We start from the raw sequence: 13122 nt of genomic DNA on the forward strand, positions 1-13122 counted from the left end.
AGTTGCTGGATACTTACGTAGCCCTTCTGCCTTTGAACTCAGAGAGCCACCTGCCTCTGCCTCCCAAGTGCTGGGATTAAAGGCGTGTGCATCACCATCCCGCTTTCAAATTACTTTTATGAAGTCCGTATGCTCCCATGCTTTCCTGAACTACACACCCTCAGCCCTCATTTGTAAATACAGATGCAAAAATCTTTGGCAAAATGGTCAGTAAAATTAAATACAGCACAGATAAAAAGGGTCGTATGGCATAACCCACAGGAAGACAAGATCAGCCTAACACCCAAAAGCTAGCATAATGAAGCAGAAAGTTACGAAAAGCTCAACAGAGGCAGAAAGCCAATTCTAACACGCTGATGCTTAAAAAGCAAAAACCCAGGGGCTGCGGAGATAGCTTAGCTGGAAAAGGGATAGGCCATCAAGCCTAAACACCAGAGCTTTGTCCCTGGAATCTGTATGGTGGAATGAAAGAATGCCTCTCACAGCTCTTCCTCTAACTCTTATACACACACCACAGTGTATATATAGAGAGCAAGTGTGTGTGTGCGCACGCTGAGAAAGAAACGTAATATAGTTATAGATAACAAGACAGAATCCTGCAGGTGGAAAACCTAAGAAATATGCACACGCACACAAAACTAATACAAATGGCATTAAGAAAACAATTCTCTCATAAAAACATCAATAAAAATAAATTATAGGGGGCTGGAGAAATGGCTCAGCGGTTAAGAGCACTGATTACTCTTCCAAAGGTCCTGAGTTCAATTCCCAGCAACCACATGGTGGCTCACAACCATCTGTAATGGGATCAGATGTCCTCTTCTTACCAGAAGTCAGCTATGATGTATTCACATATATAAATAATATAAATAAATATCTAAAAAAATAAATTATAGAGGAATAATTTTAACAAGAGGCAGCAAGACTTACACATTGAAAACTCTAAAACAAGCCAGGTGGTGGTGGTGCAAGCTTTAATCACAGCACAGGAGGCAGAGGCAGGTGGCTCTCTGAGTTCAAAGGCAGAAGGGCTACGTAAGTATCCAGCAACTGATGAATAAAGAAAATGTGGTGTAGAGGCTGTTGCATGTACAATCTGAAAGAACTAAATTCATAGAAGTAGCAGGTTAAATGCTGGTTACCAGCGGCTGGGAGTAAGTGAAGACGGGACAGAACACTTCCGAAGAGCCTTCATAAACATGTGACTACAGGAAGTACAGTGTGCTGTATTCTTGGAGATTATTGAGAACAGATTTTAAAACAGCTAGTGTAAGCTGGGCAGGGGTAGTGGTGCATACCTTTAACCCCAAAATTTGGGAGGCAGAGGATCTCTGTGAGTTTAAGGCCTGCCTTGGTCTACAAAGTGAGTTCCAGGATAGCCAAAACTACTCAGAGAACCCCTGTCTTGAAAAACCAAAACAACAGCAAACAACTCATCAAGTGTGTGAGGTAATTGTTAAGTATTGTCACTGCAAAATGACTGTCCTGTGTATTCATGCTATCACATACACATTCACATCTATATGTTGAATATAGTAGGTACATATTTTTGCCAATTAGAAATAAATTAAAAATAATTTTAAAAACTAGAGATGGCTCTGTGGAGAGAGCAGTTGCTGGGCAAATGTGAGGACTTGTGGCTGGCTCTCTAGCGCCTTTGTACTGGTTTGCTGACACGAGCCTGTAGTCTCCGCACTGGTGAGGCAGAGACAGGAGAATGAGCTAGCCCCGGGGCTTGCTGGCCACATGCCCTAACCAATCAGTGAGTTCCAGGTTCAATAACAGGCCCTGTCTCAAGAAATAGGGTAGAATATGATTAAGAAACACACCTGATGTTAACCTCTGGCCTCCATATTCTTACCAACACGTACTATTTTGTCTTGATGTTGGCCAATCTGATCCTATCAAATCTGTTCTCAATAGTCTCCAAGAATACAGCACACTGTACTTCCTGTAGTCACATGTTTATGAAGGCTCTTCAGAAGTGTTCTGTCCCGTCTTCACTTACTCCCAGCCGCTGGTAATCAACATTTAACCTGCTACTTCAATGAATTTAGTTCTTTCAGATTGTACATGCAACAGCCTCTACACCACATTTTCTTTATTCATCAGTTGCTGGATACTTACGTAGCCCTTCTGCCTTTATCTGTACTTTATTGCTAAAGTAGTACCTCACAGAAGTACACACACACACACACACACACACACACACACTTTCATACACGCAAAGGAAAAGTACTCGGTATCATTAGTCAACACAATGAGGAAAACCAGCTATACTGTTAAAAAGCTATAGCTCGCGGCGCGTGGTGGCGCACGCCTTTAATCCCAGCACTCGGGAGGCAGAGGCAGGNGGATTTCTGAGTTCGAGGCCAGCCTGGTCTACAAAGTGAGTTCCAGGACAGCCAGAGCTATACAGAGAAACCCTGTCTCGAAAAACCAAAAAAAAAAAAAAAAACCCTAAGCAACAAATGAACAAACAAAAATTTCTATGAGGTGTTACATTGCTATCAGATTGGCTAAAGTAAAAACAAAATAATAAGCATTGGTAAGAATGAGTAACATATGAGGCTAGGGGATCCTCACTAATTCCTGTAACAATCTGGAAAAAATGTTTGGCAGTTCCTTCAAATATTAAAGATTGAGTTTCCACAGAACCCAGAAATTCCATTTCTCGAAATATTCCACTGAGAAATAAGAATTTTCCTCCATAAAAGCTATACATAAATACCTATTACTATATTATTCATAACCAAAAAAGCAGAAACAACTCAATGGATATCAGCTGGTAGGTGCCTAAGCAAGGTGAGGCACATCCTCATAATGGGGTCAGCATCAGAGAGCACGGGGTACTAACTAATGCTCCAGTACGGACCAGCTCCGAAAACATGATGGTAAGTGTATATCTTTTTAAAATATCATAAAATACAGATGTTCAGACATAATCTTACTTATAAATTAGTATAAAAGCAGGCAGCTGTATAGAGACAGAAAACAAAATGGTTGTTAGGGGCCCAGGAGTGGTAGGAATGGGAGCTGCTGGTATAGGGTTTATTTTGGGGGTGATGAAAATATTTTTAAATTAGTGTTAATACTGGCACAACTTTGTAAATATGCTAATATCTAAACTGAATACTTATTATGTCAATAAAACTTACTTTTAATTACATGAAATCACAAATCATGTTTTGTTACATTAAATTACATAGGCACAAAAGCAGGAAAAGTCACATCTTTTTAAAATTTTCAACATTAAACCTAAGAAATGGCTTGCTCTAAATAAACTGAGACCACAGTGAAATGCTGTACCTTGCCACATTGCCTGTAGGGAATTCCCTTGAGGTTGCAGTACTCATAGATGAGGGCTGCACCTTCTACACACAATTTAGCCTTCAGAGATTCTGGTTTATAGTAAATCCCACTGTGTATGACACCACTGTTGTGTCCAGTCTGGTGAAGAGCTATAAAACAAGAGACAGGGTAAATAAAAAAAAAAGTAAATGTCTCACACAAAGCCTAGGAGGTGATACACGAAGCTATCTGAGCCTACATCATTGAGAAATTCTGCCTAGAATTGTTTTATCGGCAATGTCCTATAGCAGCTATCCTGGCATCCATGCTAAACCATCCTTGCTTGATTTCAGCTTAAGCTTTGTTTAAACACCACTTCATCAAGTCACTTTAAAGGCCTGCAGAGGCTCTCTGCACATGCTCCAAGGCCCTTTCTGTGTTTTTGGAGGAGGGTGAAGCTGATAGCATCACTAGGGACAATCCTAGAAGCTGATTGGATGGATGAGAACAAACCTGGGGAGCACTGTGCTACTCCCTCCCTGGGGGTCTCCAGCCCCAGGAGGAGGTGGACCCTCCTGTGGATTTTTCCCCCACCCCCTCCCTTCTTCCTACCATCTCATATAATCCCTCAAATAAACCACCTCCTCTCAAGCCCTTGTTCCAGACTTTGCTTTCAAGAGAACACAAAATGAGACACTAACATCCACATTTTTCATAACTGATTCAGCCTGACAAAATAAGCAGGTTCCCAGCAAGCTGAGGGCATGCATACCTAAATCTTTCTCCTTTTCCACCACACTAATCGAAAGTCCGGGATGTTTCAGGATGAGCGTTCTGGCAGAGGCAAGGCCCACAATTCCACCTCCAACGATGACTATATCAAAAGAGCTTTAAAAGAAAGCAAGCTTTAAGAATTTAAATTTAGGAGCTGGAGAGATGGCTCAGGGGTTAAGAGGACTGGCTGCTTTTCCAGAGATCCTAAGTTCAATTTCCGACAACCACACGGTGACTCACAACCATCTGTAGTAGGGTCTGCTTCTGGCTTCTGATGTGCATGAAGATGGAGCATCCACATATTTATGTTTATAGACCTCACCAAACTTCACTTGCATAATTTTCATTAGGGAGCAATTAAAGTACTAATTTATAACATGTCATTTATGTATTATATAACACATATCTCATTACATAGCACATACCATTTATACTACTTATATATCATTTGTCCTTTGCCCTCCCAGACAGAACCAGATACTGAAGTTCTGCTGGGACCATAGTCTCTGCATATGAACCTTCTTCAACTTCCCTCTGATCATGATGGAGCATTTATCATAGGCTCCTGGGTGACAGGGAAGGAGTGAGGGGAACCGTGGATGAAAGTGAACCAAAGGATGTTGAGGGTGGAGGCCCCCTACATGAAACAACCAGCAGATGCCTCTACCTGAGGATAGGTTATGGCAAGGTTTTCTCTCCAGAGATGCTTTCAGAGGCCCATAGACCTTAGCACAACCAACCATGTTGTAGGCACCATCCTGAGCTTAGAACCTAGCATGAAGGCCCCCAAACCTGCCAAAATGGGAACACAGAGCAAATCCAGCAAAGACCTAGTCCACAGTTACAGGATCCAGGAAAGTCCCTAAACCTTACTTTTTGGCTGGTATCACTGCTGACTATTACAAAGCCAGCACTTGGCAGATACTGTTCATTCATGTTGCTACCAGGGCAGCTGCTGTAGCCCAGTGTCTGGCAGAGCTGTGGGCTGCTGTCAGGGCTCGTCTTTGGTGAGCCTCAAAAGCTGACTAATAGCCGGGCCCTGACACCTTAGAGGGCACCCGTGTCCAGGCCCACAATGGAGCATTTCTATGCCCAAACTGAGATTACACAAAATATGATTAAACTGTATAGAGCTATACACAGAACACAGAATGCACGTAAATTTGTTAAAACCCGAACGTGTGCATTGTATCAACATTAACACTAAGACAGGAGGAAGGTGACATAAAACCATTCTATAATTTTTGCAACTTTCTATAGGTCTACAATTGTTTCAAAATAATCAGTATTTTAAAAATCGGGATAGGAAAATGGTTAATTGGCGAAGTGCTTGCCATACAAGTGAGGACCTGAGTTTGTACCCAAAGCACCTTTATATAAGGGCATTCATTGTTCAACCCATGTAACCTTGGGGTCAGGGGCAGGGAGACAGGCAGATCCCTCGGCTTACTGAACAACCAATCACCTCAAAAGACCCTATCCCCCACCCCATCCCTCTCCTGCCCCGAGGCAGTGGAGGTACACAGCTTTAATCCCTGCAGACACGGAAGATCTCTGAGTTCAAGGACAGCCTAGTCAACAAGATAGCCAGGATACAGAGAGACCCCATGTGGAAAAAGCAGGTGACAGATAGAAACACACACACACAAACACACACACGGAGGGGGAGGGAAACAGGGAGAGGGAGAGAGAGAAATTGGGAGAGATCCAGTCTCAAAAGTTAAGGTGGCGCAGGTTGGGTGGCACGTGCCTTTAATTCCTGCACTAGGAAAGGAGGGGCAGGTTGATAGCTTGAGGCATTAGAGGCCAGCCTGATCTACACCAGGAGTCATAGGACAGCCAAAGGAAAACAAATCACTACCGTTTAACATGACCTTTAAACGCGTCTTAAACAAAAACACTGCCCCTCTCCAGTGTCGTGCCACACCTCGGTCTGCCACTAAATCCATTCGCATGGTCTACCTCGTCTCAAACAATCAAAAGCTCCCCTACCCCCGCCCTTAAAGCTTTCATACCGAACACTGTATTTGCCAGCTTTCCTAGGCAGCTCACAGTAGGCAACGGAGTTGCTTCTCATGAGGACAACTCTAGTGTGTGCAAGGAACCGACCCACAGAAGCCAAGTTCTGGATTTTCCAAGCAACACAGGGGATGCTAGTTAAGAAGCAGCATACTTATTGGCAGTGTGCTAGGTCTTTTAATCTTCAAAATGACCACCTAGGGGCCAGACTAGGATCCTAGTCACCAGTCACCCTTTAGAGTGGTTAAGAAATGGAGGAGTTGTGTATTCGGAGCCAGATTGGCTCCCGACCTCAACTCAACACTGCCTTCCCTATGGCCCACAAACGCAGTGGACGAACCCTGCGGGTCAGCGGCTCCTAGGATTCGAGGCTGGACCGCAGAATCAGGACTTCCTCGCCGGGGACAGAGACATCGAGTCGGGGGCACAGGTTCAGTTGGAGATCCCTGAGCGGAGCAGCAAGTGCAGGCCGCCGCCTCTCATTTACCTGGTGCTGGAGCTCCTGCGGCCACCCCCGCACAGTAGCCCGGGCACCCCGGACGCCGGTCCGCTTGCGCGGAGGAAGCCCCCAGCCTCGCAGTACCGGGCCAGTCCGCAGACACCGCCTACGTAGCGCAGGGTCGGCCACATGGCCTGCGCCACCTCCCCTCCCTCCACCCCAGCAGCCGCAACCTGAACGGACTCTAAGGGTGAAGCGCGCCGCTCTCCAGCCCCGCCCCCAGACGAGAGCCAATGAAACACGCGCGTTTGCCTGACGTGGGCGTGGCCTCCGCTGGCCAATGGGCGAGCGCCGTAGTGGGAAAAGGCCGAAGGCGAAGGGCCGGCCAGACGCAGGGACGCAGGACGCCGTGAGTAAGAGGAGCTAGGGTGAAGGCGGGGACCGGGTGGTGGTTCCACTCTCCCGGACCTCCGCCCGCACAGGCTTGACTGGACGCCGGCGCTGTTCCGCCAGAGAAGGCTGGGCCTGTCGGGGTGACCCCTGGCTCCCGCGGCCTCTCCTTCGGCCATGCCTCCTGGTCGGTTGGCGACGCTGTGGCCGGGGAGCCAGAGGCTAAGCCACCTCCTGCCGCTCCCTGTCACTACCCTGCTGATTGCCCGTGGGTTTCTGGGCCCTTCGTGGGGCTCCTGGTTGGTGTCGTTTATTCAACCACTGACTCGGCTTATAAATATCGGTCGCTGAGCTAGGCGCTGGATGAAAGTAGACAGCTCGGTCCCTGTCTTCATTTAGTGTTGTTTTTTGGGTTTCTATTATTGACTTGTGTATGTGCCTATGTGAGCTTATTGCAACAGGAGTTTGTAGAGACCAGAAAGGGGAGTAGAGGATCCCCTGAAACTGGAAGTTTTGAGCTGCCATATGGGCGCTGGGAATCTAGGCCCTCAGGTAAGACCAGTTAACAGTCTTAACCATAGAGCCATCTCTCTAGCCTCAAACTTTTCTTTTCTTCCCAAACTTTTTTATTTATTAATTTACATCTCTACCCCAGCTTCCCCTCCCTTCTCTCAGTCCTTCCTGACTAAGCCAGCTCAGTCAACAGGTTCTCCAGGGAGGGATGAAAAATTGAAAAGAAAAAGACAATTAGACAGCACTATTAACATAACCCCAGCCCGTTCTGAGGCTGAAGCAAGGTTATTTTTCCTCCAGTCTGCTTTTATACCATCCTAAGTACATGCAAAGAATAAGGTCAGTCCTAAGCCATAAACAGAGTTAAGGAACAAAGCATAAACAAAGGTGCCATGATTGTTGTATTCAGAGTCTCATCAAGACCCATCAAAATACAGAATAACTCTGCCCTCAGCTGTGTTCATCTTAAGCCTACTTCCCAGTCCTGGCCCAACCTCAAATTCTTGCCAAATTTCTAAAAGCAAGCCTCCAAAGCGCTCTGTGCCTTCCTCTCACTATCGACCCCACCCCCACCCATCCACTTAGGAAAAGGGGCAGCCTCCCATGGATATCAACCAGCCACGGTATAAGACTAGACACATTCTCTCCTATTGAAACTAGACAGGGCAGCCCAGTAGGAGAAAAGGGTCCCAAAGGCGGGCTCCTGCTTATCCCACTTGAAAACCAAGCTACACAAGTATAACATATGTGCCTAGGTCAGTCCCATGCGGACTTCCTGGTTCAACCTTCCCTTAATCACTGGACTAAGAGAGAGCTTTAAATGTCCATGCCTCAGGATAGCCACTCACAGGGGAGGGCACTTGTGTTTCCTCCACTGTAAAAATGAGAGCTGTGCAGTCACTTAAAAGACCTTATAACTGGCCGGGCGTGGTGGCGCACGCCTCTAATCCCAGCACTCGGGAGGCAGAGGCAGGCGGATTTCTGAGTTCGAGGCCAGCCTGGTCTACAAAGNGAGTTCCAGGACAGCCAGGGCTACACAGAGAAACCCTGTCTTGAAAAACCAAAAAAAAAAAAAAAAAAAAAAAAAAAAAGACCTTATAACTGTAAAGCTCTGTGGTTCTTTGTCACCATACCAATGTAATTCCCATTCAGGGCTTGATGATAGTCCTTCAGGACAGACTGTCGCTGGAAGGAAGGACTCGCTGGTTTGAATGTTGGTTCCAGCCAGTAAGTGGCTCAGGTTCAACCTATCATCTCCACCTCAGACAACTTTCTGTCTGAAGTGCCCTTGAGCAGATAGATAATGGTGTGTGTATGAGAAGAGCTCGGCAAAGCATTAGCTTTTTATTATGCTTGATTGATTGATTTCATGAGTAGTACTACATGATTTGTTTCATTGGTGGGGAAGAAACAATGTTCCCTGTTTATTCATTCCATCACAAACAAATAGGTTGTATCTTAATTTCAGTGTGTTACAGTAATTGTGGGTTCTCATGCAGTTATGAGAAATAATAAAGAAAGACCCGGTGTCCTAGTTTGCTTTTGATGTGATAAATATCATGACCAAAAGCAACTCAGAAGGAAAGGAGTTATTTCGTCCTACAGCTCTTAGTCCATTGTGAAGGAAAGTTCCAGCAGAAACTGAAGGAGAGGCCATGGAAGAGTGTTGCTTACTGCTTCCCCAGCTTGTTTTCTTGTGTACCTCAAGACCACTTGCCTAGGGATGGCACCACCCGCAGTGAGCTTAGCCCTTCCACACTGAGTCATCAACCAAGAAAATGCCCCACAAATCTTTTACCTGTCATACGGAAGAGTTTTCTCAATCAAAAGTCCCTCTTCCCAGATGATTCTAGCTATTGTCAATTTGACCAAAACTAACACAATTGACCTCATGTCAACTCCACCCAAGCACATCACTGTTAAACCACAACCTTCCCTTTCTTGTTTGTTCCCAACATGCCATATCACATCATAAAATATAACTTTTATGTGTATGGAGGTTCTGCCTGCATACATGTTTATATGCCACGTTGGTGCCAGGTGTCCATAGAGGCCAGTATAGGGCAATGGGTCCTTTGGAACCGGGGTTTCAAGTGCTTATAAGCTGCAATGTTGGTGCTAGGGATTGAATCTGAATCCTCTAGAAGAGTAACCAATGCTCTTACGTGTAGAACCATCTCTCCAGCCCCCTAAATATAACCTTAAAAGTCACACCATCCTGGTATCAGCTGTAGCAGTGCATCGTGGGTGTCTCTGGTGCTAGGATGGACCTGCTGAAAGGTGGGATAGCCCTTGTTAAGTAGAGCCCTAGCATGGAGAGCTTAGCCAAATGTGGAAGGCCCTCACCTACTTCTTAGTACTGCCCATGACAGAAGTGAGGATGTTTATCATTTTCCTGAAGTTGCAACATGAAGGGCAGTAGACAGCCTGAGTTAGTCACTTACCCCTCTTTGAATCAAGACAAGCCCTTTTCCTGGGGCAATAGCCACACTCTTTGTTTCGATAAGTCAGGTTGTTCCATTTCTGGTTGGCTATGAAGATGAGTCTGGACCTTCACCCAGGCAACAAAGGACCACTACTCTGCATATGGACCACAAAAGCATGTGGGATGCTAAACTCAACCCTTCTATCAAATGGCGACCATTATACCAACTTTCTATCCCCTTGCTTTTGGGAGGAGATGGCTTAAATAAATAACGTAAATTTAGGAAAGAGTCCTGCAGTCTTTATAATTTTCAATACTTTAAAAGTCCCAGTTTTAGGCCAGGGCCCTCCTTCCTCTACTCAAGGAGTTCTGTATTTGTATACTGCATAGTCTGGAGATTAGCTGGTACCCAGACCCTACTGCTGCACTACAATATAGATTTGTTCTTTTCATTTGCTCTAGAGTGTTTTCGCTTATGCAGATCAAATGAAAACTTAGGCTTCTTGTTTTCTGAAAACAAGGTGAAAGATACGAGTGAGTCTCAGAGCTCCATAGAGGCCAGGCCAGTAGTGACAAACATTGCTGTGCCTCTGTTGCTGGTCATGGTAACTACACCCATTTTGACAATCTAATGCTGCCACCTGACCCCTGCTAGCCCAGGACTCAAAGTTATCCCATTGACTTTAATTGAGCATCAGTGTCTCCAACTGTAAGGTCTGGCACAAGTAAAGAAGAAGCAACAGCAAAACTCCTGAATGTGCCAGTGCCACTCCCACCGTTTTCAGTTCTCTAGGATTATTGAAAGGCATGCCTCTGCCTCTGGACCCTCCCAGTGTGCAGAACTGGTTTTTACATGTACCCACTTCAGTGTTCCTGAGCCTTAAAACCCCTCCATCAGCACCAAGCCAAGGAATGTTACACATTCCAGCTCCAGATGGTAGGCTGTCTTTTAACATGCTCTCCTGCCAACCAATCAAACTTTTGACTTTTATGTTTTAGCTCTGTGCACTTCCATATTAAATAAACCTAGAATCCCCACTCAGTGGCTCCATATCTACAAATTCATCCTGCTCTAGTTTTATGTTCCTTCCACCATTATTCCATATTTTAAAAACCCATTCCCACGTATTTCCCCCAGTTTTCTGCTTGAATGAATTAGCAAATTTGGTGAATGAAAATGAGGACATGACTGCTCCAAGGTATTATTGAGAAGGATTTTATTGTAGATATGAGGGACAGTTCAGCCAGAAGCATCTGGAAAGGTCCAGAATGAACCAAGCTGAGAGAGGAGAGAAAGAGGGGGAGAGCAAGAAAGAGAAGACAACAGAGGACAAGTAGACCAAGAGGGCCAAGAGCAGAGCCAAGAGAATGTGTGGCCAAAATGACAGCCTTATGTAGGAGTCGGGAGCTGGGGGAAGGGAAGGAAAGAGAAGCCCTAGGCTGGAGAGGTTTAGGGGGTGGGGGGTGGGGGGATGGGATGAGAAGTACTGGGAGGAGCCATGAGTACTGGGTGAGCCTTGTCCTGGGTTTCTTTGGGACCTCATATTCCAGCTTTTTTGTGGATGATAAGGGACAGTGTAATCTCTTCTGTAACTGCTTCTTAGCTGAATTTAGGGCATCTTCCTTAGGCCCAGGAAGGCTGGAATGTCTGTCAAAGGTTGGGAAGGGAGAAGAGTGAAGCCTGGGTGACCTCTGTTTCCATCACTGCCCAGGCCCTGAGGGACCACCTGGGGCTAGTGACTTCCCAAGCCACTTGAACTAGTCTGTGATACAGTTCTGGACTTTCACCTGTGTGACAAGTGGATCCAAGTCTAAAGACTCCCTGAAGCTTACATGCGTTCTTTACATTTACAAAAAGACATAAAAGTTTTAGATATATTAGCATTACCATTGTTTGTAATCTGTACTGAAATTTACATTGTAGGAAAGGCAGTAAGTAAACTTATAGCTTTGAGTCATAGTAAGAGTTTGGGGACCCCCAAAAAACGATTCTGGGTTAAAAGCATCACTTCTTTCCTAGATATCCAGAGGGTTGGATATATAGATTGGACAGAGATGATTGTAGCACAAGGAGAAACACTTTTAAATCTATACTTAGAAGACAATCAAAGGAAATTTAACTTTTGAGCTGGCCACTATGATAATATTAAACTCTGAACATTTGACATCTTTTTTTGTTGTTTGCACTCATGATGTTTGACATCTTAATATAACAATAGCATATTGAGAAGGAAAAAAATTGTGAAATCTTTCCAACTTGTAAAAAATGCTTTCTTAGACCCTCATAATTTATATAAACTTCAACCCTTTTCTTTTGTCCAGTCATTTACCATGAGACACCAGTAGTTGATTGAGAGTAGTCATTGCAAAGCAAGTTAAAAAGTTGCTGAACCTGTTTTGTAAGTTTATTCTTTCAGGGTCAAGTGAGCCTGCAAGGTAAACTGTGTCCAAGTCTACCTTTCTCAGCAGGAGACCCAGTAGCTCTAGAAAGGCGGGGCCTGATTTTACATATGAAATGAAATGACCAGGCAGCTGCAGCCTTGCCTGGAGAGACTGGTTTGCTTGTAGTTGGTAACTGACAAAGCTACAGTTAGCCATCAACACCATTAGAGAGCTGAAAAGGATAAATTATAGCAGGAAGTGTAAACCAAATGGTCTCTGTTATCAGTTAAAATGACAACTGCACCTAGACTGTTACCCTAACTCCTAGGCTCGATGTCTTCACTGAGGGGCAGAAGTTGGAGGTCTTTGGCTGTCACACAGGATAGCATTATATCTTCAGCTGCAACACAGGACAGTCTGGCCTTTGGCTGCCAGACCCAGCTCTGAGAGATTTTTCCCCTGAATGAGGAACTTGGGAAAACTGACCAACTTCGACCAGAGTAGAGTTCTCCACCCAACAGTGTCCACAGTTTGTCAAGACCCTGGCCGCATGAGGCATGGGCAGCTCTTCGCCGGGTGGTTAGCATTGCCACAGTGCATGGAGTCAACTGTGCTCCATTCTTTTCTTTGAGACCTTAGGGTTGCCACGAGGAGCTGGCATTTCTGGCTATCACGGGAAGGTTTTCCATTAACCATTCTAAATGCCATACTCAGCAGACCGGAAGAGTTTGAGGACCATTATGTGTTAAGTATCCATGATTTTATACAGAAGACTAAATAAAGCTTGTGAGTGGATTGCATTAGTACTTAGCAAGACCATGAGTATAGTTCTGAGCACATTAAAGATTTTGATTTGTTTGTTTGTTTTGGTTTGTTTGTTTGTTTGTTT

The 13122-nt window shown here is 45.0% G+C and overlaps 2 protein-coding genes across 6 annotated transcripts in view; one reads left to right on the forward strand and one right to left on the reverse strand.

Moving 5' to 3' along the window:
* The window catches only part of L2hgdh (L-2-hydroxyglutarate dehydrogenase), a 32212-nt gene extending 25426 nt beyond the window's left edge, over nucleotides 1-6786 (reverse strand). For 2 of the 3 annotated variants that reach the window (XM_021179472.2, XM_021179473.2), the window contains exons 1-3: nucleotides 6572-6773; nucleotides 4064-4179; nucleotides 3310-3461 (exon numbers count right to left, since the gene is read on the reverse strand). In XM_021179472.2, the coding sequence (XP_021035131.1) occupies nucleotides 3310-3461; nucleotides 4064-4179; nucleotides 6572-6714 (411 nt within the window). In that variant the 5' untranslated portion in view covers nucleotides 6715-6773. Of the gene's footprint in view, nucleotides 1-3309; nucleotides 3462-4063; nucleotides 4180-6571 lie in introns of all 3 variants that reach the window. The other variant, XM_021179471.1, reaches the window with a different exon arrangement.
* A 93-nt stretch (nucleotides 6787-6879) lies between these two features.
* Nucleotides 6880-13122, forward strand: part of Dmac2l (distal membrane arm assembly complex 2 like) — a 28775-nt gene continuing 22532 nt past the window's right edge. The window contains exon 1 of one of the 3 annotated variants that reach the window (XM_021179454.2): nucleotides 6880-6932. The gene's annotated coding sequence lies outside the window, so the exon portion shown is untranslated. The other 2 variants (XM_021179455.1, XM_029484932.1) reach the window with 2 other exon arrangements.

The sequence above is a fragment of the Mus caroli genome, chromosome 12 (assembly GCF_900094665.2).
Source record: "Mus caroli chromosome 12, CAROLI_EIJ_v1.1, whole genome shotgun sequence".
Lineage (NCBI taxonomy): Eukaryota > Metazoa > Chordata > Mammalia > Rodentia > Muridae > Mus > Mus caroli.